Source organism: Dryobates pubescens, chromosome 28, assembly GCF_014839835.1.
Source record: "Dryobates pubescens isolate bDryPub1 chromosome 28, bDryPub1.pri, whole genome shotgun sequence".
Lineage (NCBI taxonomy): Eukaryota > Metazoa > Chordata > Aves > Piciformes > Picidae > Dryobates > Dryobates pubescens.
The window spans coordinates 2,653,803-2,678,403 of NC_071639.1; the positions used below are offsets into that span (position 1 = coordinate 2,653,803).

At 51.1% G+C, this 24,601-nt stretch overlaps 1 protein-coding gene across 1 annotated transcript in view; it reads right to left on the reverse strand.

Moving 5' to 3' along the window:
• Positions 1 to 24,601, reverse strand: part of LOC104304326 (laminin subunit alpha-2) — a 94,342-nt gene that overhangs the window by 46,666 nt on the left and 23,075 nt on the right. Inside the window, exon 3 of the mRNA XM_054173982.1 lies at positions 15,250 to 15,492. Within this exon, the coding sequence (XP_054029957.1) occupies positions 15,250 to 15,492 (243 nt within the window). The remainder of the gene's footprint in view (positions 1 to 15,249; positions 15,493 to 24,601) is intronic.

The following is a 24,601-nucleotide window of genomic DNA, read 5'->3' on the forward strand; positions in this document are numbered from 1 at the left end:
ACACCACCATGGCCACCAAACCTTGTCCTCAAGTGCCATGGCTACACATCTCTTGAAGACCTCCAGGGATGGGGACTCCACCACCTCCCTGGGCAGCCTGTGCCAGTGCCTGATGACCCTTTTGAGGAAGAAATTTTTCCTCAACTCCAACCTAACCCTCCCCTGGCACAATTTCAGGCCATTTCCTCTCCTTCTGTCACCTGAGACTCGGGAGAAGAGCCCAACCCCCACCTCTACAACTGCCTGAAGGGAGCTTGCAGCCAGGTGGGGGTTGGGCTCTTCTCCCAGGCACCCAGCACCAGAACAAGAGGACATAGTCTCAAGCTGTGCCAAGGGAGGTTTAGGCTGGAGGTGAGGAAGAAGTTCTTCATAGAAAGGGTGATTGGCCACTGGAATGTGCTGCCCAGGGAGGTGGTGGAGTCACCATCCCTGGAGGTGTTTAGGAACAGACTGGATGAGGGCCTTGGTGCCATGGTTTAGTTGATCAGATGGTGCTGGGTGATAGGTTGGACTTGATGATCTCTGAGGTCTTTTCCAACCTGGTTGATTTTGTATTCTGTATTCTTTTCAGACTGGGAGATACTTTCCAGGAACTAATATAAGAAACATGTGGCCAAAATCCATTTCTAAGTAGCACATAATGAAGAGCCCAGGCCAGGAATGGCATCATCAATCTGCTGGGAGACACAGGAGATTAGAGAATTATGTGCATGGAAATGATTTTACTTCTTTTGCTCTTTGGTCTTATCATTAACTGTTGCAAAGTTACAAAAACAGTAGTGGCTTATTTTGGCTCCCAAAAAAACTAAACTTGGCAGGGTTTTGTCAAACTCTGAACTGTTTGGGTTTTTCAGAGGTGATTTATGATCTCTCATACAGAACAATATGACAGCAGGGCCAGGGAGGGGATTCTGCCCCTCTGCTCCACTCTGCTGAGACCACAGTTGGAGCTCTGGGGCCAGTGCTGGAGCCTCTGTGCCAGGAAGGATCTGGAGGTGCTGGAAGGTGTCCAGAGAAGGGCCACGAGGAGGAGCGGAGGGCTGGAGCTGCTCTGCTGTGAGCACAGCCTGAGGGAGTTGGGGTTGTATAGTCTGGAGAAGGCTCTGAGACCTAATTGTGGCCTTGCAGGATCTGCAGGGGGCTCCAGGAAAGTTGGGGAGGGACTTTTGAGGGTGTCAGGGAGGGATAGGACTGGGGGGAATGGAGCAAAACTAGAAATGGGGAGATTCAGTTTGGATGTTAGGAAGAAGTTGCTCCCCATGAGGGTGGTGAGAGCCTGGCACAGGTTGCCCAGGGAGGTGGTTGAGGCTCCATCCCTGGAGATATTCAAGGTGAGGCTGGACAGGGCTCTGGGCAACCTGAGGATGTCCCTGCTCAGTGCAGAGGGGGTTGGACTGGCTGACCTTCAGAAGCCCCATCCAGCCCAGTCCATTCCATGATTCTATGACTCTAGGATTCTATGTATTTTATATCCACTCTTCATTTATTTTTTCCTCTTTAAGATTAAATACCAGGAACTGAAGTTCAGCACCAACTCACAACTTCCAAATATTACTGCAACTTTGCCTTTTGTTTTGCCCAGGGAAAGCAAAATAAGCAATGTCCCAGGGAATGTTGAGAGACTGCAATCAGAAGCTGACTGCCTTGCAAGTGGAGTTGCCCAGGATTTGATTAACTTGTTGCAGCAGCTCTTCTCATCATGCATAATAAAGTCATTTGAAGTTGCCTCTTCAATTAAATTCTAGATGTCTTTCCAAACCCTCTCCTGATGTGGAGCACATCTCAAATGCTTCCTTTGTTGTTTCTCCTGCTACTAATCTGTGACTGTCCATCAGGAAATAATTAATGGTTATCAATTGTGCAGTAGTGGGGGGCAATACAGCACTGTGTGCATGGAATATGGAATACTTATCCTTTTATTTGGCTAAATATGTGGAGGACCTCAGAGGTGATCCAAGGGCTGGAGCACCTCCTTATGAGGACAGGCTGAGGGAGCTCAGGATGTTCAGCCTGCAGAGGAGAAGACTCCAGGGGCAACTTAGAGCTGCCTTGAAATACCTGAATGGATCATAGAATCAGTCAGGGTTGGAAGGGACCACAAGGATCAGCCAGTTCCAACCCCCCTGCCATGGGCAGGGACACCCCACACTAGATCAGGCTGCCCAGAGCCTCATCCAGCCTGGGCTTAAACACCTCCAGGGATGGGGCCTCAACCACCTCCCTGGACAACCCATCCCAGGGCTTCACCACTCTCATGGGGAAGAACTTCCTCCTCACCTCCAGCCTGAATCTCCCCACCTCCAGCTTCATTCCATTCCCCCCAGTCCTATCACTCCCTGAGATCCTGAGCAGTCCCTCCCCAGCCTTCTTGGAGCCCCCTTCAGATACTGGAAGGCCACAATGAGGTCTCCTGGGAGCCTTCTCCTCTCCAGCCTGCACAACCCCAACTCCCTCAGTCTGTCCTCACAGCAGAGCAGCTCCAGCCCTCTGCTCATCCTCATGGCCCTTCTCTGGACACCTTCCAGCCCCTCCAGATCCCTCTTGTCATAGGGGCTCCAGACCTGGAGGCAGTGCTCCAGGTGGGGTCTCCCCAGAGCTGAGCAGAGGGGCAGAATCCCCTCCCTGGCCCTGCTGGCCACACTTCTCTTGCTGCAGCCCAGGCTCTGCTTGGCTCTCTGGGCTGCAAGTGCACACTGAAAGCTCCTGCTGAGCTTCTCCTCCCCCAGCACCCCCAAGGCTCTCTCCTCAGGGCTGCTTTCCAGCCAGTCCCTGCCCAGCCTGTATTTGTGCCTGGGATTGCCTCCACCCAGCTGCAGGACCCTGCCCTTGGGCTTGTTGCACCTCCTGAGGTTGGCTTGTGCCCAGCTCTCCAGCCTGTCCAGGTCCCTCTGGATGGATCCCTTCCCTCCAGCTGTCTGCTGCCCCACACAGCTTGGTGCCATCAGCAACCCTGCTGAGGGTGCACTCAGTGTCACTGTCCATGGACCCACAGAGATGTTGAACAATCCTGGTCCCAGGACTGGTCCCTGAGGGACTCTGCTTGTCCCTGGCCTCCACTGGGACCTGGACCCATTGACAGCCACTCTTTGGGTGCAGCCATCAAGCCAGTTCTGTATCCATCTGGTGGTCACCCATCAAACCCATGTGTCACCAGCCTGGAGACCAGGATGTGGTGTGGGACAGTGCCAAAGGCTTTGCTCAGGTCCAGGTAAGGACATCAGTTGCTGCCCCTCAGCTATTGATGTTGTCACCTGTCTATAGAAGGCCACCAGGAAGGTCAGGCAGGATTTGCCCTACAGGATCCTACAGGAATGCTGCAGAGGGACTTTTCACAGGGGTGTCTGGAGACAGGACAAGGGGAATGGTTTGAAGATGAGGGAGATTAGGTTTAGATGGAGCTTAGGAAGAGGTTCTTCGGTATGAGGGTGGTGAGGCTCTGGAACAGGCTGCCCAGAGAGGTTGTGGCTGCCTCCTCCATGGGGGTGAGGTCTTGAGCAGCTGAGTCCAGTTGAGAGGCATCCCTGCCCATGGTGGGGAGGTTGGAGTAGGTGATCTCTGAGGTCCCATCCAACCTGAGCCATTCTATTATTCTATGATGATTTGGCAGCCAATTGTTAAATATCTGATTTTTCCCATAGCTTAGTCATGAGGTCTGTGGTGCCAGGTTGGACTTGATGATCTTTGAGGTCTCTTCCAACCTTGGTGATTCTGTGATTCTATTTTAGTTTTCTTAAGCCAAAATAACATAAAAAGAGAAACCCCCAAAAGCACCAAAACAAACCAGACCTGGCTCCTTTTCCAAACCTCACATCTGGGTTATGTCTTTTTGTAAACTGTTTGTGTCTTGGTGGTTTCAATCAGAACTTTTAGACCAGCTGAAGTCTTCTCTGCCAACATTCTTGAGGAAAATCAGCAGCCTGTCCCTTCCTGGTAGACACAAGGAGCATTTTAAGCTAAGCCACGCTTTTAAACCGCTCAAGAGAGGAGGTTCAGAAGCTATCACAGTTTCACTGGAGATGATAGCCACAACCATGGTCTGAACTTACAGTCATAGAATCACAGAATGGTCAGGGTTGGAAGGGAGCTCAAGGCTCAGCCAGTCCCAACCCCCCTGCCATGGGCAGGGACACCTCACACTGCAGCAGGTTGCTCACAGCCACCTCCACCCTGGCTGCAAACACCTCCAGGCAGGAGGCTGCCACCACCTCCCTGGGCAACCTGTGCCAGGCTCTCACCACCCTCCTGGGGAACAACTTCTTCCTCACAGCCAATCTCAATCTCCCCATTTCTAGTTCTGCTCCATCCCCCCCAGTCCTAGCCCTCCCTGGCACCCTCAAAAGTCCCTCCCCAGCTTTCCTGGAGACCCCTGCAGATACTGGAAGGCCACAGGAAGGTCTCCTCAGAGCCTTCTCCTCTCCAGCCTGCACAACCCCAACTCCCTCAGTCTGTCCTCATGGCAGAGCAGTTCCAGCCCTCTGCTCCTCCTCGTGGCCCTGCTCTGGACATCTTCCAGCACCTCCAGATCCTTCCTGGCACAGAGGCTCCAGCACTGGCCCCAGAGCTCCAACTGTGGTCTCAGCAGAGTGGAGCAGAGGGGCAGAATCCCCTCCCTGCCCCTGCTGTCATATTGTTCTGTATGAGAGATCATAAATCAACTCTAAAAAACCCAAACAGTTCAGAGCTTGACAAAACCCTGCCAAGTTTAGGTTTTTTTGGAGCCAAAATAAACCACTACTGTTTTTGTAACTTTGCAACACTGTGGCCACACTTCTCTTGCTGCAGCCCAGGCTCTGCTTGGCTCTCTGGGCTGCAAGTGCTCCCTGCTGGCTCCTGCTGAGCTTCTCCTCCCCCAGCACCCCCAAGGCCTTTTCTGCAGGGCTGCTCTCCAGCCAGTCCCTGCCCAGCCTATATTGGTGCCTGGGATTGCCCTGCCCCAGCTGCAGGACCTTGCCCTTGGTCTTGTTGAACCTCATGAGGTTGTCCTGGGCCCAGCTCCACAGCCTCTCCAGCTCCCTCTGGATGGATCCCTTCCTTGAAGCCTGTCTGCTGCACCACACAGCTTGGTGTCATCAGCAAACCTGCTGAGGGTGCACTCAGTGCCACTGTCCATGGCACCCACAAAGATGTTAAATAATACTGGTCCCAGTGCTGATCCCTGAGGGACTCCACTTGGACATGGACCCATTGACAGCCACCCTTTGGGTGGCTTAAGACTTTCTGAAGCTGTTCTAGCTAGAAGTTGAGGTTTGAGGTGGAAGTGGAAGCAAATATAAACCATGAGCCACAGGGAGAAGAGAGTCTGACATAATCTAGTGACTGAAGTGGTGGAACACTGAACTGAATGAGATGAATAGGATTCAAGAAAGACCTGATCCAAAGGTTCCTGACCTCAGTGGAGTGATGAGTGCAATTTATCTGAGGATCCAGTTGCCTGTCACCATTATTAATCACTACAAAATACTTTCTCTGTGGGCAAGACAGAAATGGAAGGGAATGAGAATGATCCCAGACTGATGGAAAGTTGGATTTCAGTCCAGACAGAACAAAAAGCTGAACATGTTTCTGAAGAAACATACAGAGAGAGTATAAGACAGAACTCTGATCTATCTTTGTCTGGGGTAGAAGGCAAAAACCATCTGAGAAGGGTTTCAGCATTCATCTCCTCACCATCTAGTCCTGTAACAAGGTTAAGAGCATGTACAGACTTCAAATCTAGGATGTGAAAGCTACACAGCAACATTACCCTGAGCAAGAGCTACAGGCTGGGGTTGGAGTGGCTGGAGAGCAGCCAGACAGAAAGAGACCTGGGGGTGCTGATTGACAGCTGCCTAAACATGAGCCTGCAGTGTGCCCAGCTGGCCAAGAAGGCCAAGGGCATCCTGGCCTGCATCAGGAAGAGTGTGGCCAGCAGGAGCAGGGAAGTCCTTGTGCCCTGTGCTCAGCACTGCTTAGGCCACACCTTGAGTCCTGTGTCCAGTTCTGGGCTCCTCAGTTTCAGAAGGACATTGAGAGACTTGAAGGTGTCCAGAGAAAGGCAAGGAGGCTGGGGAGGGGTCTGGAGCACAGCCCTGTGAGGAGAGGCTGAGGGAGCTGGGGTTGCTTAGCCTGCAGAAGAGGAGGCTCAGGGAGACCTTCTTGCTCTCTGCAACTCCCTGCAGGGAGGTTGTAGTCAGGTCTCTTCTCCCAGGCAGCCAGCAGCAGAACAAGAGGACACAGTCTCAAGCTGTGCCAGGGGAAGTTTAGGCTGAAGGTGAGGAGAAAGTTCTTCCCAGAGAGAGTTGTTAGCCCTTGGAATGTGCTGCCCACAGAGGTGGTGGAGTCCCCATCCCTGGAGGTGTTCAAGAGGAGATTGGATGTGGCACTTGGTGCCATGGTTTAGTCATGAGGCCTGTGGTGCCAGGTTGGACTTGATGATCTTTGAGGTCTCTTCCAACCTTGGTGATTCTGTGATTCATGAGAGCACCTTGCATCTGGAAATCCTGTGAAGGGGAAAAGGAGCCTTGGTGCTATCTCTGTGTCCTGCCACGGGATTCTTCTGTTGGCTACATCCATACAAACACTTCTGGAGGAAAGTTCTTCCTCAGCTACAACCATTTCAGCTCCTGCTCCCTTAACCTCTCCTTTTCATATTAAATCTGCCTACCAAACTGACCCAACCAGTGCTCAGCCTTTGTAACTCCTGTGCAAGCTCCCCTCCCCTACAGAAATTTCTGCCTGGCTGCAGAGAAGCTCAATGCTTTTCTCAGGCTGGTGCCAAGTTGCACCAGGGGAGGGTTAGGTTGGAGATCAGGAGAAAATGCTTTGCTGCAAGAGCGGTCAGGGGCTGGAAGAGGCTGCCCAGGGAGGTGGTGGAGTCCCCAGCCCTGGAGGTGTTCAATAAATGTGTGGCCATGGCACTTTGGTGACATGGTTTGGTGGCCATGGTGGTGTTGGGTTGATGATTGGACTGGATGAGCTTAGAGGCCTTTTCCAACCCAAACAGTTCTCTGAGTCTCTACAAGGTTGTTTTTCTTCTTGCCTTTCTGGTAAAAGTCAGTGCTTTCATAGCAGCTAACTAAAACTTTCTCCCCCAGTCTTCACTGCATTTGCCTTTCAATCTGTGCTTGCATGGAGTGTGGCCAGCAGGCCTAGGGAGGTTCTCCTCCCCCTCTACTCTGCCCTGCTGAGACCACATCTGGGGTATTGTGTCCAGATCTGGGCTCCCCAGTTCAAGAGGGACTGGGATATACTGGAGAGAGTCCAACAGAGACTACAAAGGATGCTGAAGGGCCTGGAACATCTGTGTGATGAAGAAAGGCTGAGAGCCCTGGGGCTGTTGAGCCTGCAGATGAGAAGGCTGAGAGGGATCTGAGCAATGGTTACAAACATCTGAGGGCTGGGTGTCAAGAAGAAGGGGCCAGGCTCTGAGCAGTGGTGGCCTGGACACAAAATGGTACCCAGGAAGTTCCACCTGAACATGAGGAGAAACTTCTTTGGTGTGAGGGTGCTGGAGCCCTGGAGCAGGCTGCCCAGAGAGGTTGTGGAGTCTCCTGCTCTGGAGCCTTTCAAACCCTCTGGATGTGTTCCTGTGTGAGCTGCCCTGGGTGACCCTGCTCTGGCAGGGGGGTTGGACTGGGTGATCTCCAGAGATCCCTTCCAACCCCTACCATCCTGTGCTCCTGGATGTTAGTTCAGACAAGTATTTACTCAAAGAATTCCTCACACAGGCAAAGAAAAATAACTTGCAACACTGAAATTGGAGGCAGCAGAGACACAAACTGTGGTCTGGCAGAAGAAGAAAGATCTCAATAAGAAAGATACTCCCTGGAGGGAAACATCAGAGGCTCCTGTGTCAGGGAAATGAAGCACAAATCACTATGGTAACTCACTAATTTTTAGCTCTGAACCTAATAATCACCTGAGGAAATAAAGGGAAAAAATGAAATAAAAGCAAGAAACAGCTTTCTGAGCTGGTGTCCAAGTAAAGAGGAGGACGAAACAAAAGCAGCATTTGTCTGCATCACAAAAAGAGCAGCATCAGCCCCACCAGGTCCTAACCCTCACACAGAATCATAGAGTCATGGAACTGTCAAGGTTGGAAGGGAGCTCAAGGATCAGCCAGCTCCAACCCCCTGCCATGGCCAGGGACACCTCACACTGCAGCAGGTTGCTCACAGCCACCTCCAGCCTGGCTGCAAACACCTCCAGGCAGGAGGCTGCCACCACCTCCCTGGGCAGCCTGTGCCAGGCTCTCACCACCCTCCTGGGGAACAACTTCTTCCTCACAGCCAATCTGAATCTCCCCATTTCTAGTTTTGCTCCATCCCCTCCAGTCCTTTCACTCCCTGACACCCTCAAAAGTCCCTCCCCAGCTTTCTTGGAGCCCCCTGCAGATCCTGGAAAGCTACAATTAGGGCTCCTGGGAGCCTTCTCCTGACTGAACAACCCCAACTCCCTCAGTCTGTGCTCACAGCAGAGCAGCTGCAGCCCTCTGCTCATCCTCATGGCCCTTCTCTGGACACCTTCCAGCACCTCCAGATCCTTCCTGGCACAGAGGCTCCAGAACTGGACACAGTGCTTCAGGTGGGGTTGCCCAGGGAGGTGGTGGAAGCCTCATCCCTGGAGGTGTTTGCAGCCAGGCTGGAGGTGGCTGTGAGCAACCTGCTGGAGTGTGAGGTGTCCCTGCCCATGGCAGGGGGTTGGGACTGGCTGAGCCTTGAGCTCCCTTCCAGCCCTGACAATTCTGTGGTTCTATGATTCTATGTCCATGCCCACTGCAGGGGGTTGGAGCAGATGACCTTTAACAGTGCCTTCCAACCTGCTGCATTCTATGATTCTCTGGAAGAGAAGAGCTGTGCTGATGAGGTGCCACTGAGAGCTCAGAAGCCAGGCAAATACAACACAGCTGCAAGAAAGCTTGACATGGGTATGAGCTCTGTGATTTTTCCATGTCAGTCATTAGATGCAATATGAAAAAGAATTAACCTGGGTTAATCCTCTGCTAATGCTACACACTTCATAATGCAGCCTACAGCCACTGAGCCAAGTGAAACCAAAGGTTTACTTCTGAGCTGATATGACTAACAATGTAAGCTGATTAGTTCCTGTGCAACAATCCCCTTCCAGCCACTATAAAACTAAGCTCTGGGATTCTCATTTCATGTTCTCTCTCTATTAAGGCCATCTCTCAGACTCATAACTACCTGTCTGAGATCAGATTCATTTAGAGTGGCTTAAATCAAAGAATCACACAACTGTGGAGGTTGGAAGAGACCTCTGAGACCATCAAGTCCAAGCACTCCCCCAGAGCTCACAGCCCTGCTTCTGAACCACTGCCACTGAACCACATCCCTCAGCACCACAGCCATGCAGCTCTGAAGCCCCTCCAGGGTGGTGGTTCCAGCACCTCCCTGGGCAGCCTGGGACAGTGCCTGAGAGCCCTTGCTGGGAAGAATCTGTTCTTAATACCCAACCTGAACAGCCTGAGGCCATCTTCTCCTGTCCTGTTACCTGTTGCATACATGAAGAGACCAACCCTGCCTCACCACAGCCTCCCTTCAGGCACTTGGAGAGGGTCATGAGGTCTCTCCTCAGCCTCCTCTTCAGAAGACTAAACAACCCCAACAGCCATTCCACGCAGGACTTGTGTTCAAAGCCCTTCACCAGCTTGGTTGCTCTTCCTTTGACGACCCCAGCTTATGGTGAGGGGTCCAAAACTTACATACAGAAAGAGAGATTGGCCATTGGGATGTGCTGCCCAGGGAGGTGGTGGAGTCACCATCCCTGGAGGTGTTTAGGAAGAGACTGGATGGGCTGCTTGGTGTCATGCTTTAGTTGATTAGATGGTGCTGGGTGAGAGGTTGGACTTGATGATCTCAAAGGTCTTTTCCAACCTGGTTAATTCTATGATTCTGTCATTCTATGATTCTATGATATACCCCCACAGCCCCACATTAACTCCTATTGATTCTCTATATACATCTTATGGAGCCCTGTAGACCCTCTGTATACATCCTATGGACCCCTGTAGACCCCAACAGACCTCTGTAGACACCTACAGACACCCATATCCATCTGCTATACACCCCTACAGGTAGTTATAGACCACTATAGATCCCTATATGTTCACATACACCCACTGAGGCTGAGGCAAAAGGGGTTATTCAGCCCAGAGAAGACTCCAGATGGACCTTAGAGCTGCCTTCCAACACCTAAAGGGATCCTAGAGTAAGACTGGAGACTGTTCATGAGGGTGTCTGGAGACAGGACAAGGGGGAAGGGGTTGAAGCTGAGGGAGGGCAGGGTTAGGCTGGAGCTGAAGTTCTTCATTATGAGGCTGGTGAGACTCTGGAACAGGCTTCCCAGGGATGTTGTGGATTCCTCCTTCCTGGAGGTGTTCAAGGCCAGGTTGGATGAGGCCTTGAGCAAGCTGGGCTGGTGGGAGGTGTCCCTGCCCATGGCAAGGGTGGTGGAACTGGATGATCTTGAAGGGCACTTCTAACCCAAATCATTCCATGATTCCACAGACCTCTATAAAAACTCAGTAGAGACCTATAGTACCTAAAAACACCTGCAGACCCCTAGTGACACCTACAGACCCACATATATCCCCTCCACATACCTACAGACCCACATGTATCCCTCATACACACCTGCAGATCCACATGTATCCCTCATACACACCTACAGACCCACATATATCCCTCATACACACCTGCAGACCCACATGTATCCCTCATACACACCTGCAGACCCACATGTATCCCTCATACACACCTGCAGACCCACATGTATCCCTCATACACACCTACAGATCCACATGTATCCCTCATACACACCTGCAGATCCACATGTATCCCTCATACACACCTACAGACCCACATGTATCCCTCATACACACCTACAGACCCACATGTATCCCTCATACACACCTACAGACCCACATGTATCCCTCATACACACCTGCAGACCCACATGTATCCCTCATACACACCTGCAGATCCACATGTATCCCTCATACACACCTACAGACCCACATATATCCCTCATACACACCTACAGACCCACATATATCCCTCATACACACCTGCAGACCCACATGTATCCCTCATACACACCTACAGACCCACATATATCCCTCATACACATGTACAGACCCACATATATCCCTCATACACACCTGTAGACCCACATATATCCCTCATACACACCTGCAGACCCACATGTATCCCTCATACACACCTGCAGACCCACATATATCCCTCATACACACCTACAGACCCACATGTATCCCTCATACACACCTACAGACCCACATGTATCCCTCATACACACCTGCAGACCCACATATATCCCTCATACACACCTACAGACCCACATATATCCCTCATACACACCTGCAGACCCACATATATCCCCTCCACATACCTACAGACCCACATGTATCCCTCATACACACCTGCAGACCCACATATATCCCCTCCACATACCTGCAGACCCACATGTATCCCTCATACACACCTGCAGACCCACATATATCCCTCATACACACCTACAGACCCACATATATCCCTCATACACACCTGCAGACCCACATATATCCCTCATACACACCTACAGACCCACATGTATCCCTCATACACACCTGCAGACCCACATGTATCCCTCATACACACCTGCAGACCCACATATATCCCCTCCACATACTTACAGACCCACATATATCCCTCATACACACCTGCAGACCCACATATATCCCTCATACACACCTACAGACCCACATGTATCCCTCATACACACCTGCAGACCCACATGTATCCCTCATACACACCTGCAGACCCACATGTATCCCTCATACACACCTACAGACCCACATATATCCCTCATACACACCTGCAGACCCACATGTATCCCTCATACACACCTACAGACCCACATATATCCCTCATACACACCTGCAGACCCACATATATCCCTCATACACACCTACAGACCCACATGTATCCCTCATACACACCTGCAGACCCACATATATCCCCTATGGACACCTTTAGACCACTTATATACCCTACACACCTCTACACACCCCTAATCTTCTGCCTTCCAGGAGTATGCCTGCTTCTAACACTTTCCCCTCTCCAAGTGGGTGGAACAGATGCATTCCTCCCTTCAAAGCCTTCTTCCCCTTTACAGAAGCTGTTTGTCAGATGCTGGAAACTTCCTAGGTGCAGGCCACTTGCAGCACATCAGGCTGGGTTAAGCATTGTTAATTGCCCACTTCAGATGAGAATTCAGCCCCACTCCATTCAGCAGGCTCCAAGCCAGCGCCTCAGTCACGGACACAGAGCAGCAGGCTCAAGAGCGCTGGTTAGCTGAGGAGTGGGCAACACAAGGAGGCCCCACCTCAACCCAGAGGACAGCAGACTGCTGGAAGCAATATCTACCTGTGAGAGAACTGGAAAATCAATGAAGTGAGCTATGTGATTAAATTAATTACTGGACTAATTACTTTGCCGTTGCATTTTCAGCGCAGCGATGTTCACTTTGCAAGTGACGCTCTGCTCACTCACATTGTGCTCCCCCCTCAAGAAGCCCCCAGCTGGAAGCAGTTTCAAACATGGCACAAGTGTGAGCACTGCTCCTGTGAATGTCACTCTGTCTCCTAGGTTTTCCTGAACAAATACCCATTCAAATGACACAGCTACAGCCCCTGCCAGCCACGGAGACAGGCTGAGAGAGTTGGGGCTGCTCTGTCTGGAGAGGAGAAGGCTCCCAGGTGACCTAATTGTGGGCTTCAAGATCTGCAGGGGGCTCCAAGAGAGCTGGGGAGGGACTTTTGAGGGTGTCAGGGAGGGATAGGACTGGGGGGGATGGAGCAAAACTAGAAATGGGGAGATTGAGATTGGATGTGAGGAAGAAGTTGTTCCCCATGAGGGTGGTGAGAGCCTGGCACAGGTTGCCCAGGGAGGTGGTGGAAGCCTCCTGCCTGGAGGTGTTTGCAGCCAGGCTGGAGGTGGCTGTGAGCAACCTGCTGCAGTGTGAGGTGTCCCTGGCCATGGCAGGGGGTTGGGACTGGCTGCTCCTTGAGGTCCCTTCCAGCCCTGACAGTTCTACAAGTCTAACTCCAAGCACAAAGCAGCTGCAATGCTTTTTCCTGGGTGTGCACCTGGCTTTGTGTCTGATCAGAGAATCATTGAATGGATTTTGTTGGAAAAGACCTCTATGATCTCAAGCCCAAGCATAGGCTCAACACCACCATGGCCATTAAACCATGTCCCAGAGTGCCATGGCCACACATTTCTTGAACATCTCCAGGGATGGGAACTCCACCACCTCCCTGGGCAGCCTGTTCCAACACCTGACCACCCCTGCAGCAAAGACATTTTTCCTCATCTCCAACCTAAATCTCCCCTGGCATAACTTCAAGACATTTTCCCTCCTTCTACACCAGACACTAGGGAGAAGAGACTGACCCTAATCTCCATTCTCAATCTCCCCTCTTCCAGCTCAAAGCCATTGGCCCTCATCCTGTCACTCCCAGCCCTTGTCCAAAGTCCCTCCCCAGCTCTCCTGGAGCTTCCTTCAGATACTGGAAGGCTGCTCTGAGGTCTCCCTGGAGCCTTCTCTTCTCCAGTGTGAACAGCCCCAACTCTCCCAGCCTGTCTCCATAGAGGAGGTTCTTCAGCCCTCTGATCACCTTTGTGGCCTCCTCTGGATCCTCTCCAGCGGCTCCAGATCCTTCTTGTGCTGAGGGCCCCAGAACTGGAGGCAGTGCTGCAGGTGAGGTCTCACCAGAGCAAAGCACATCAGAAGGGGAAAATCCCCTCTCTCATCTTGCTTGCAATGCTACAGCTACAGGTCACACTTCAGCTGCAGCTGTTATATTTGCCTTACTCTTTCAATCACAGAGTCTCATTCTCATCTCCACCACATCATTTCTAAGCCCAGGCTTGAAACAAATGCTGGTCCATGATTCATGTGCCTGGAGTCACAGGGAAATAGTAGAAACCTCTGACAGGAGGAGGATGAACAGGTATACACAGAGGGTCAGTTAGAAACTCTTCACTACAATAAATTAAACTCTGAGTAAAACCATTACCATTTAACATCCTAGCTTATACCCAGGGACTGAAAATATGACTCCAAGTCCCTTAATTACTTCTCTGGTTCTACAGTTCTCCCCAGAACTCTCACAGCTGTTCTCAAGTGACACAGGAACATATCTCAAGCACCTGAAGTTCTCAGAAAATACCAGTGCCTGCCTGGCAGCTCCTTCACCTCCTGGGTTACTCTGTAGAATAAGGAGTGTGCCTTACATCCAAAAAATATGGTTTAGGTTGGAAGGGACCTTAAAGATCACCCAGTCCCAACCCCCCTGCCATGGGCAGGGACACCTCCAATTAGAGGTGTCCAGCATGGCCTTAAACACTCCCGGGAGGGAGTACCCACAACCTCCCTGGCCAACCTATTCCTGAGTCTCACCAACCTGATACTGAAGAACTTCTTCCTCAGCTCCAGTCTAACCCTGCTCTCCCTCAGCTTCAAACCATTCCCCCTTGCACTGTCTCTAGACACCCTCATGAAAAGTCCCTCTGCAGCCTTCCTACAGGATCCCTTCAGGAATTGGAAGGCAGCACTGAGGTCCCCCTGGAGTCTTCTCTTCTCCAGGCTGAGCACCCCCAGCTCCCTCAGGATGTACCCTGACTGGCAAGAATTTCTCCCTAATATCCAGTTCATTAATATAATCCAGTTAATTAACACAACTGCCAACAGATTACCTCCCCATTTCCCAGCACACCCAACCACTCGAGGCAGAGCTAAGCCACTTAAGCAAAGGCAGTTTGTTTCCTGCCAGGCTACAGGGCATACAATCATAGACTAATAGAATTGTCAGGGTTGGAAGGGACCTCAAGGCTCAGCCAGTCCCAACCCCCTGCCATGGCCAGGGACACCTCACACTGCAGCAGGTTGCTCACAGCCACCTCCAGCCTGGCTGCAAACACCTCCAGGCAGGAGGCTGCCACCACCTCCCTGGGCAACCTGTGCCAGGCTCTCACCACCCTCCTGGGGAACAACTTCTTCCTCACAGCTAATCTCAATCTCCCCATTTCTAGTTCTGCTCCATCCCCCCCAGTCCTATCCCTCCCTGACACCCTCAAAAGTCCCTCCCCAGCTTTCTTACAGCCCCCTTTGGATACTGGAAGGCCACAGTTAGGTCTCCTGGGCGCCTTCTCCTGTCCTGACTGAATAGCCAATGACTTCTGCTCTTACCTCTCCATTCTCCAAAGGATGGATTTTGGAATAATAAGAAGTGCAGATAACTTCATCATCTTTCAGGTAAGAAGGGGTTCCAGGGCGAGGGGGCACGTTGTAGCGCGTCAGGCACTCGCTGTCGGTGATGGCGTAGTACTGCCAGGGCTGGTAGTCCTCCCCGTCCAGAGAGCGCTCCAGGATCCAGTTCCCAGGCCGAGGGGAGTTGGCTGCCTTCACAATAACATAGGCAATCTGGAAAACCTGGCAAGGAGATGAGTGGTTAATACATGTGGAAATACAGAATCAGCAACTCATGGTGATTCCTGAGCAGCTACCAAACCCAGAAGAGCAGAGCTGCGGATGCTGGGGGGGCTTTCCCCCTCAGAGTGCAATATGGTCTCTCACTCTTGGAATGGAATGGAATGGAATGGAATGGAATGGAATGGAATGGAATGGAATGGAATAGAATAGAATAGAATAGAATAGAATTAACCAGGTTGGAAAAGACCTTCAAGATCATGAAGTCCAACCTATCACCCAGCACCATGTGATCAACTAAACCATGGCACTAAGGACCACATCCAGGCTCTTCCTAAACACCTCCAGGGATGGGGACTCCACTACCTCCCTGGGCAGCACATTCCAATGACCAATCTTCCTAACATCATCCTAAACCTCCCCTGGCACAGCTTGAGACTGAGTCCTCTTGTTCTGCTGCTGGGTGCCTGGCAGAAGAGACCAACCCCCACCTGGCTACAACCTCCCTTCAGGGAGTTGGAGAGAGCAAGGTCTCCCCTGAGCCTCCTCTTCTGCAGGCTAAGCAACCCCAGCTCCCTCAGCCTCTCCTCACAGGGCTGTGCTCCAGACCCCTCCCCAGCCTCCTTGCCCTTCTCTGGACACCTTCAAGTGTCTCGATGTCCTTCCTAAACTGAGGAGCCCAGAACTGGACACAGGACTCAAGGTGTAGCCTAAGCAGTGCTGAGCACAGGGCACAATGACCTCCCTGCTCCTGCTGGCCACACTCTTCCTGATGCAGGCCAGGATGCCCTTGGCCTTCTTGGCCAATGTGGCCTCACCAAGGCAGAGGAGAGAGGGAGAAGAACCTCTCTCGACCTACTGACCACAGCCCTTCAGATCCACCCCAGGATACCCCTTGGCCCTCTTGGCCACAAGAGCACACTGCTGGCTCACGGTCAACCTCCCATCCACTAGGACCCCCAGATGCTTTCCTGTGTGATTATACAACCTGAGCAGTGATTCCACTGCAATTCTCTGAGCACAGGAATAAATTCTCCAGTAACATTGCTGACAAAACAAGATTAGCTGCATTAGGCCCAGGGAGGATTTGCAAATGGAATTAAACAGCACTCAGAAGTTCACAGGACTCTGCAGGTGACTGCTAAAGCAGTCAGATTTGTTCAGAGGCTTGCAAGGTTTGTTTTCAGCTGCTGGGAGTGGGTTTGTTTCTCTGTGTGTATTTACAGACAAACTCTTCCTGCCATGCAACAGAGTTTGGCAACTCCATGGCTGGGAAGAAGCAGCAGAGGTTTAAGCTACTGAGAAGCAATCAGGTCCCACTGAAGTCGTTCCCCCAAACCTCCCTGCCTCAATCACATGAGTGGCAACTGGGGCCATAAATAAGCTTTATAGGACAGAGACACATCAAATCTCACTCTAGGCTGAATGCAAGCATGCAATCAATGCTCATTATGGTCCATTTCCCCTGCCTATTCAATTGATTTATCCAAGGCTTCTTTCTGCTCATGGGCTGCTGGAATGCAAGCCACAAACCTTTGCAATTGCTGCCAGCCATCCCTTAGTGATACTGCTTTGTTTTGAAGGGAGGTTGTAGTCAGGTGGGGGTTGGTCTCTTCTCCCAGGCAACCAGCACCAGAACAAGAGAGTCTCAAGCTGTGCCAGGGGAAGTTCTTCCCAGAGAGAGTTGTTAGCCATTGGAATGTGCTGCCCAGGGAGGTGGTAGAGTCCCCATCCCTGGAGGTGTTCAAGATGGGATTGGATGTGGCACTTGGTGACATGGTCTAGTCCTGAGGTCTGTGGTGACAGCTTGGAGTTGATGATCTTTGAGGTCTCTTCCAACCTTGGTGATTCTGTGATTCATGAGAGCACCTTGCATCTGGAAATCCTGTGAAGGGGAAAAGGAGCCTTGGTGCTATCTCTGTGTCCTGCCACGGGATTCTTCTGTTGGCTACATCCACACAAACACTTCTGGAGGAAAGTTCTTCCTCTGTGATTCTGGGTGATTCTGTTTCTGTTTTCTAAACCTAGTAACACAGAGATGCTACAGAGGTGGAGCTGGAGCTAAGGAAAGGAGCCAACTCTCTCCATTAGAAAGGCAGAACACAGAGCAAGCTGATAGCTCCAAGGGTGCTGCTGTGAGCACAGGAAGATGCCAGAGGGTATCATGGAGACAGCAGTGTTGATTTAGTACTTGGTGTTTTCTACATCAGGTAGTCACTGCAGAGAAGCTTCAAGATTCAGACATGGTAGCAGAATCATACAATTGTTTCAGTTGGAAAAGACCTCTAAGACCACCAAGTCCAACCATCAACCCAACCCCACCATGGCCATCAAACCATGACCCCAAGTGCCATGGCCACACATTTCTTGAACACCTCCAGGGATGGGGACTCCACCACCTCCCTGGGCAGCACATTCCAGTGGTTAATCTCTCTGTCTGTGAAGAATTTCTTCCTAACATCCAGCCTAAACCTCCCCTGGCACAGCTTGAGACTGTGTCTTGTTGTTCTGCTGCTGGGTGCCTGGGAGAAGAGACCAACCCCCACCTGGCTACAAGCTCCCTTCAGGGAGTTGGAGAGAGCAAGAAGGTCTCCCCTGAGCCTCCTCTTCTCCAGGCTAAGCAACCCCAGCTCCCTCAGCTGCTCCTCCCCAGCCCTGTTCTCCAGATCCCACCCCAGCTGTGCTGCCCTCCTATGGACCTGCTGCAATGCTCTCCTCACAGGGCTGTGCTCCAGACCCCTCCCCAGCCTCCTTGCCCTTCTCTGGACACCTTCAAGAGTCTCAATGTCCTTCTTAAATTCTGTTACACAATGTTGACCTTTAAGATCATCAAGTCCAATCATCAGCCTAACACTGATAAATCCTTGACTAAACCATGTTCCTAAGCACTACATCTACAAGATTCTTAAATACCTCCAGGGCTGGGGGACTCCAGCACCTCCCTGGGCAGCCTGTTCCAGGCCCTGAGAACCTGTTCAGTGAAGAAATTCTTCCTGATAGCCAACCCAAACTTCCTTTGGTACAACTTGAGAGAAGCTATTTCCTCTCTTTATATCACTTGTTACTTGGTTGAACAGACCCCACCTCACTGCAGCCTCCTTTCAGGGAGCTGTAAAGAGCAATGAGGTCTCCCTCAGCCTCCTCTTCTCCACACTAAGCACCCCCAGCTCTAAGCACCCCCAGCTCCCTCAGCTGCTCCTCCCCAGCCCTGTTCTCCAGATCCTTCCCCAGCTGTGCTGCCCTCCTCTGGACCTGCTCCAACGCTTCTATGTCCTTCTTGTAATGAGGGGCCCAAAAGTGAAGCCAGTATTTGAGGTGTGGCCTGACCAGTGCTGAGGGCAAGATCACATCCCTAGTCCTGATACACACTGCTTCTGATCCAGGCCAGGATGCTGGTGGCCTTCTTGGCCACCTGAGCACCCAGTGGCTCATGTTCATCTGGCTGCCAATCAGCACCCCCAGGTCCCTTTCCACTGAGCAGCTTTCCAGCCACTCCTCCCCAAGCCTGCAGTGCTGATGGGGGTTGTTACGACCCAAAGTGCAGGTGGGATGTTTAAGGCCACACAAGCAGCACTTCTGCCAGAACCTCTGGCCATGTTCTCATGCAAGGAGAACCGTGTTTACCTGCTCACTGAACTGGAATCACAATCAACAACACAGTATAATTGTGGTAAATGAGTAGGTACAGAGTCTGCTGATGGCAGCCTCCTTCAGAGCCTTCTGTGGAGGAAATGAAGTGGGAATCCTTGTGCAGAATGGTGTGGTCCTGTGTTTTGTCTCTGAGGAGGTGCTCCCTTACATGAATGGTTTCGGAAGGAAGGATTCATTTTTCACCTGGAAGCTCAGATGGGCATCAGGCACAAGGAGATTTCCTGCTTCACTACCTAACCCTATGGAGATTAATGATTCACTTCAGCTCTAGCTGAATAATATTAGTGTAGCAAATTATCCTCTATAGGAGGATGCACTTCTCCATGGCTTATGAGGCATTCATAAGAAGCTACAGTGCTATAACTTAAGGAACTGCTCCTCACAAAATGGGCCTCACAGATCTCTCTGCTGAGACAATTACCAGGCAAAATGAGACCCAAGACTCATTTTGTTTCTCATCTTGAGGATTGTTGTCTATAATTTAGTCTAAATAGTCCTTTAAGCCTTTCCCATTTCCCTCCCACTCCCATAATTACACTATGGTCACATGAACAGAGCAGGGAGAAACAACTGCCAGCTGCACCAGGCAGTTGGGATGGCTCTGCCTTCACATTTGGATCAGAAAGCTCTGGTCTGCAGGCTACACTCTACTGGACCTGTACAAACCAGGGTGTTCTCTATGGCTGTACAACTATTACAGCAATCGACACGTGTCAGCTTCTTGATGCTACCTGAAAAGTCAACCAGAGAAGCTCCATCGATTTCCCTGAGGGAATAGAAGCTCTGGGTTCCCATTTTCCAGGAGACTTGGCTCCAGACAGCTGAGCAGGGTCACTGCCTTTTGATTGTGGGAACAAAGACACCAGAAAGACTTCATTGGTGTTCATTTCCTCATGCCACCGAGCTCCAGCTGGCTCTGTTAACAGTAACCAGCACACCATTTGCTGATCAGCTCCACAGCAAGGCAAGGACTACTCTTGTGTCTGGGGAAAGGCAGTTTCCAGCTGTTTGGGAAGTCAATGTTGCTTCCATGATGTTGACTTGCTTTGAGAATCATAGAATCACAGAACTGTTTCAGCTGGGATAGAGTCCAACCACGGACCTAACACCACCATGGCCATTGCACCATGCTCTGAAGTGCCATGGCCACATGTTCTTTGAATGGGTACTGCACCACCTCCCTGGGCAGCCTCATTTTCTACAGCCTAAACAAGCCCAGGTCCTTCAGCCAGTCCTCACAGGACATGTTCTCCAGACACCAGGCACCACCTGTGCTGCCCTATTTATGTTGCTCTGGGCAGCCACGTGGCTGTCCCTCAGAAACAGGAGCGCTGCCTTGCTACAGTCTTGATGTGAAGATGGAATGGAATGGAATAGGATAGGATAGGATAGGATAGGATAGGATAGGATAGGATAGGATAGGATGGAATGGAATGGAATGGAATCGAATGGAATGGAATGGGATAGGATAGGATAGGATAGGATAGGATAGGATAGGATAGGATAGGATGGAATGGAATGGGATGGGATGGGATGGGATGGGATGGGATGGGATGGGATGGGATGGGATAGGATAGGATAGGATAGAATTAACCAGGTTGGAAAAGACCTTTGAGATCATTGAGTCCAACCTATCACCCAGCACCATCTAATCAGCTAAACCATGGCACCAAGCACCCCATCCAGTCTCTTCCTAAACACCTCCAGTGATGGTGACTCCACCACCTCCCTGGGCAGCACATTCCAGTGGCCAAACTCTCTTGCTGGGAAGATTTTCTTCCTAACACCAGCCTAAACCTCCCCTGGCACAGCTTGAGACTGTGTCCTCTTCTTCTGATGCTGGCCACCCAGGAGAAGAGACCAACCCCCACCTTGCTACTGTTACAAGCTGCAGACAGTTAAAACTCTGTTCTGTGCCTTTTGACCAGAGAAAGGCATTATGAAAGCATTTTTGTTTAGTACCTAAAGGAAGAGACCTTTGAGATCATCAAGTCCAACCTATCACCCAGCACCATCTAATCAACTAAACCATGGCACCAAGCACCCCATCCAGTCTCTACAGAGCTCTAGACGGAGCCACAGCAGCCTTGCATCCACCAGACTCAGTAGCTTCTAGTACCTAGGATGGCCAACAATCAGGAACCATAGCTCTAAACAAATCCTCAAAGCACTTAAAACAGTGCTCCTTGATCATTAACTCCTATGACTGCACTCATGTGCAGAAACAACCATGAGATGTGGAGGATGTCAAACTAAACATCACGTTGCCACTAGGTTGCATCTTGGAAGACCCTCTCCTTCTACAGGCTTAAGGATGGTTTCAGTTGTGGGACCCTCACTCCAAGAAGGACACTGAGCTGCTGGAGGGTGACAAGAGAAGGGCAACCAAGCTGGGGAAGGGTCTGGAGAGCAGGGCTAGTGAGAAGCAGCTGAGGGACCTGGGGATGTTTAGCCTGGAGAAGAGGAGGCTGAGGGGAAACCTCATTGCTCTCTACAGCTCCTGAAAGGAGGTTGAAGTGAGGTGGAGGTTGGGGGTCTTCACTCTAGTAACAAGTGATAGGACAAGAGGAAGTGGGCTGACATTGTGCCAGGGGAGGTTTAGGTTAGAGACTAAGAAAAATGTCTTTGTTGCAAGAGTGGTCAGGGACTGGAATGTGCTGCCCAGGGAGGTGGTGGGGTCCCCATCCCTGGAGATGTTCAAGAAACCTGTGGCCATGGCTCTTGGGGACATGGTTTGATGGCCATGGTGGTGTTGGGTTGATGGTTGGACTCCATGATCTTAGAAGTCTTCTCCAACCAAACTGATTCTGTGGTTCTGACAGGAAGCAGATGAAACTTAGCTATTTCTGCTGGTGAGCTGAAGCAGAGGGCTTGTGAGCTTCAGAACCAGCTGCTCTTGTTCACAGAGGCTGAAAGCAATTCCTTCCAAGTCCATGTGAGCAGCCATACCGCTGTTCAGAGACACTGCTATGGGATATTGTTGTGTCTGCTATTTATGAGGGAGCAGACAGCTTTGATGCAAGGATTTTCAAACAACTGGCTATTGAAGAACAACTACCTCCTTGTCAGCTTAGTCTCACATCCAACTCAGACAGCCAAAAAGTCTCTTTTTCACAAGCGGAGCAGCTCTCCAGATTCCTCAACCAACCATCAAGCACAGATCTTAGTCTGTCACCATCCTCAGAGACAGTGGCCACGGTTTCCAGCATCTTGCTCACAGTTAGAGTTGTTGTAATTGAAAGAGCTGGCACAGGAAAACACAGAGCTGCTTAGCAGGATTCAGCTAATACCAGTTTAGAGCCGAACGGCCCCCGGGCACCCTGCAGCTCGCCTTCTAATGACAGCCTCTCTCCTGAGCAGCTGAGCAGCTTCCAGCTGAAATGCTGCTACCAGATGGGGAAGCTGGGCTGAGGGATGCACGTGCTTGCTTCCAACATGCATTTAGTTGGGGTTTTATCCCCACAGTGGAGCCAACAATTTTGGTTACTGGCTAAATCATCATCTGTCCCAGAGAAAAATCATAGCTGGGAGTGTCATGCAAAATAAGGTTTGCCCAGCACCTCAGGGGAAAACCTAAGATAGACTTTTACCACAGCAAACCTTGAAAAGCTCTGAGCTGTGTGTCTCCAAATCAAGACAGGTCTCACAGTATCACAGTATCACTAAGGTTGGAAGAGACATCAAAGATCGAGTCCAAGCTGTCACCACAGACCTCATGACTAAACCATGGCACCAAGTGCCACATTCAATCCCCTCTGCAACACCTCCAGGGATGGGGACTCCACCTCCCTGGGCAGCACATTCCAGTTGGAAATCTTCCTTTTCCAATTAGACAAAAACTCACTTTACATAGAATTGTTGAATTGTTTGGGTTGGAAAAGACCTCCAAGATCGTCGCACCCAACCTTCAACCCAACACCACCCTGGCCACTAAACCACATCCCACAGTGCCAAGGCCACAGGTTTCTTGAACACCTCCAGGGATGGCGACTCCACCACCTCCCTGGGCAGCCTGTGCCAGTCCCTGACCACTCTCATTTTCCCTCATCTCCAACCTAACCCTCCCAGGGCACAATTTCAGGCCCCTTCCTCTCATCTTATCACCTGATTCCTTTTCATCCTTCCCAAGTCAAAATCACATCTAAACCTGAGATGGAAAATACTGACCCTCCTTTTACTCTGTCAAGTGGGTCCAAAACAACCAGAAAAAGTGTTTATCTCACCACTGCTTTGGGGCATATGCTGAACCATTACTGCTTGGTACAGAATCCTGAAGCCAGTTGTGAGTCAGCTCTGGTAAGCAGCATAGAATCATAGAATCAATAAGGTTGGAAAGGACCTCAAAGATCATCAAGTCCAACCTGTCACCCAACACCTCATGACTACTAGACCATGGCTCCCAGTGCCACATCCAATCCCCTCGTGAACACCTCCAGGGATGGGGACTCCACCACCTCCCTGGAGCCACTGTCCCTGGAGGTGTTAAAGCAGCAGCATAGAGTGGAAAAACTTTAATACAGACCTCTGGGCTGCTAAAGATCTTCCACTGTTAATAACTCAGTGTGACCCAGAACTGACCTTGGTTAAAAGCTTGGCCAGTTTGTGTTAGTCTGGCCTTTTGAGTTTGTGCCAAACCTGAATTTGCACCAGGTGGGAGTTTCTGCTGTAGCTTTGGACTGTACCTGTTCTGCCAGTTGAGCTGGCACAACCTGGCACCAGGTGTACCAGTCTCTGCTCCTGCATTTAGAAATAATTGTGCCACCAGCTCTGGCTCTGCAGCTTCTCCATCTCCTCATGGTTGAGTGAAGCAGGGACAGTATTTCATGCTAGCTTGCAGCAGGAATAGTGTGGCCAGAAGGTCTAAGAGGAGCACCTGATTGAGCTACGGTTGCTTAGCCTGGAGAAGAGGAGGCTCAGGGGAGACCTTCTTGCTCTCTCCAACTCCCTGAAGGGAGGTTGTAGCCAGGTGGGGTTTGGTCTCTTCTCCCAGGCACCCAGCACCAGAACAAGAGGACACAGTCTCAAGCTGTGCCAGGGGAGCCTCCTCTTCTCCAGGCTAAGCAACCCCAGCTCCCTCAGCCTCTCCTCACAGGGCTGTGCTCCAGACCCCTCCCCAGCTTTGTTGCCCTTCTCTGGACACCTTCCAGCATCTCAACATCTTTCCTAATCTGAGGAGCCCAGAACTGGACACAGGACTCAAGGTGTGGCCTAACCAGTGCTGAGTACAGGGCTCAATGACTTCCCTGCTCCTGCTGGCCACACTATTCCTGGTGCAGGACTTCTTGGCCACCTGGGCACACTGGAGGCTCATGTTCAGCCTACCATCGACCAGCACCCCCAGGTCCCTCTCTGCCTGGCTGCTCTCAGCCACTCTGACCCCAGCCTGTAGCTCTGCCTGGGGTTGTTGTGGCCAATGTCTAGAATGGGCAGGCTCAATTTCACACACCACTCAGTCCCATCA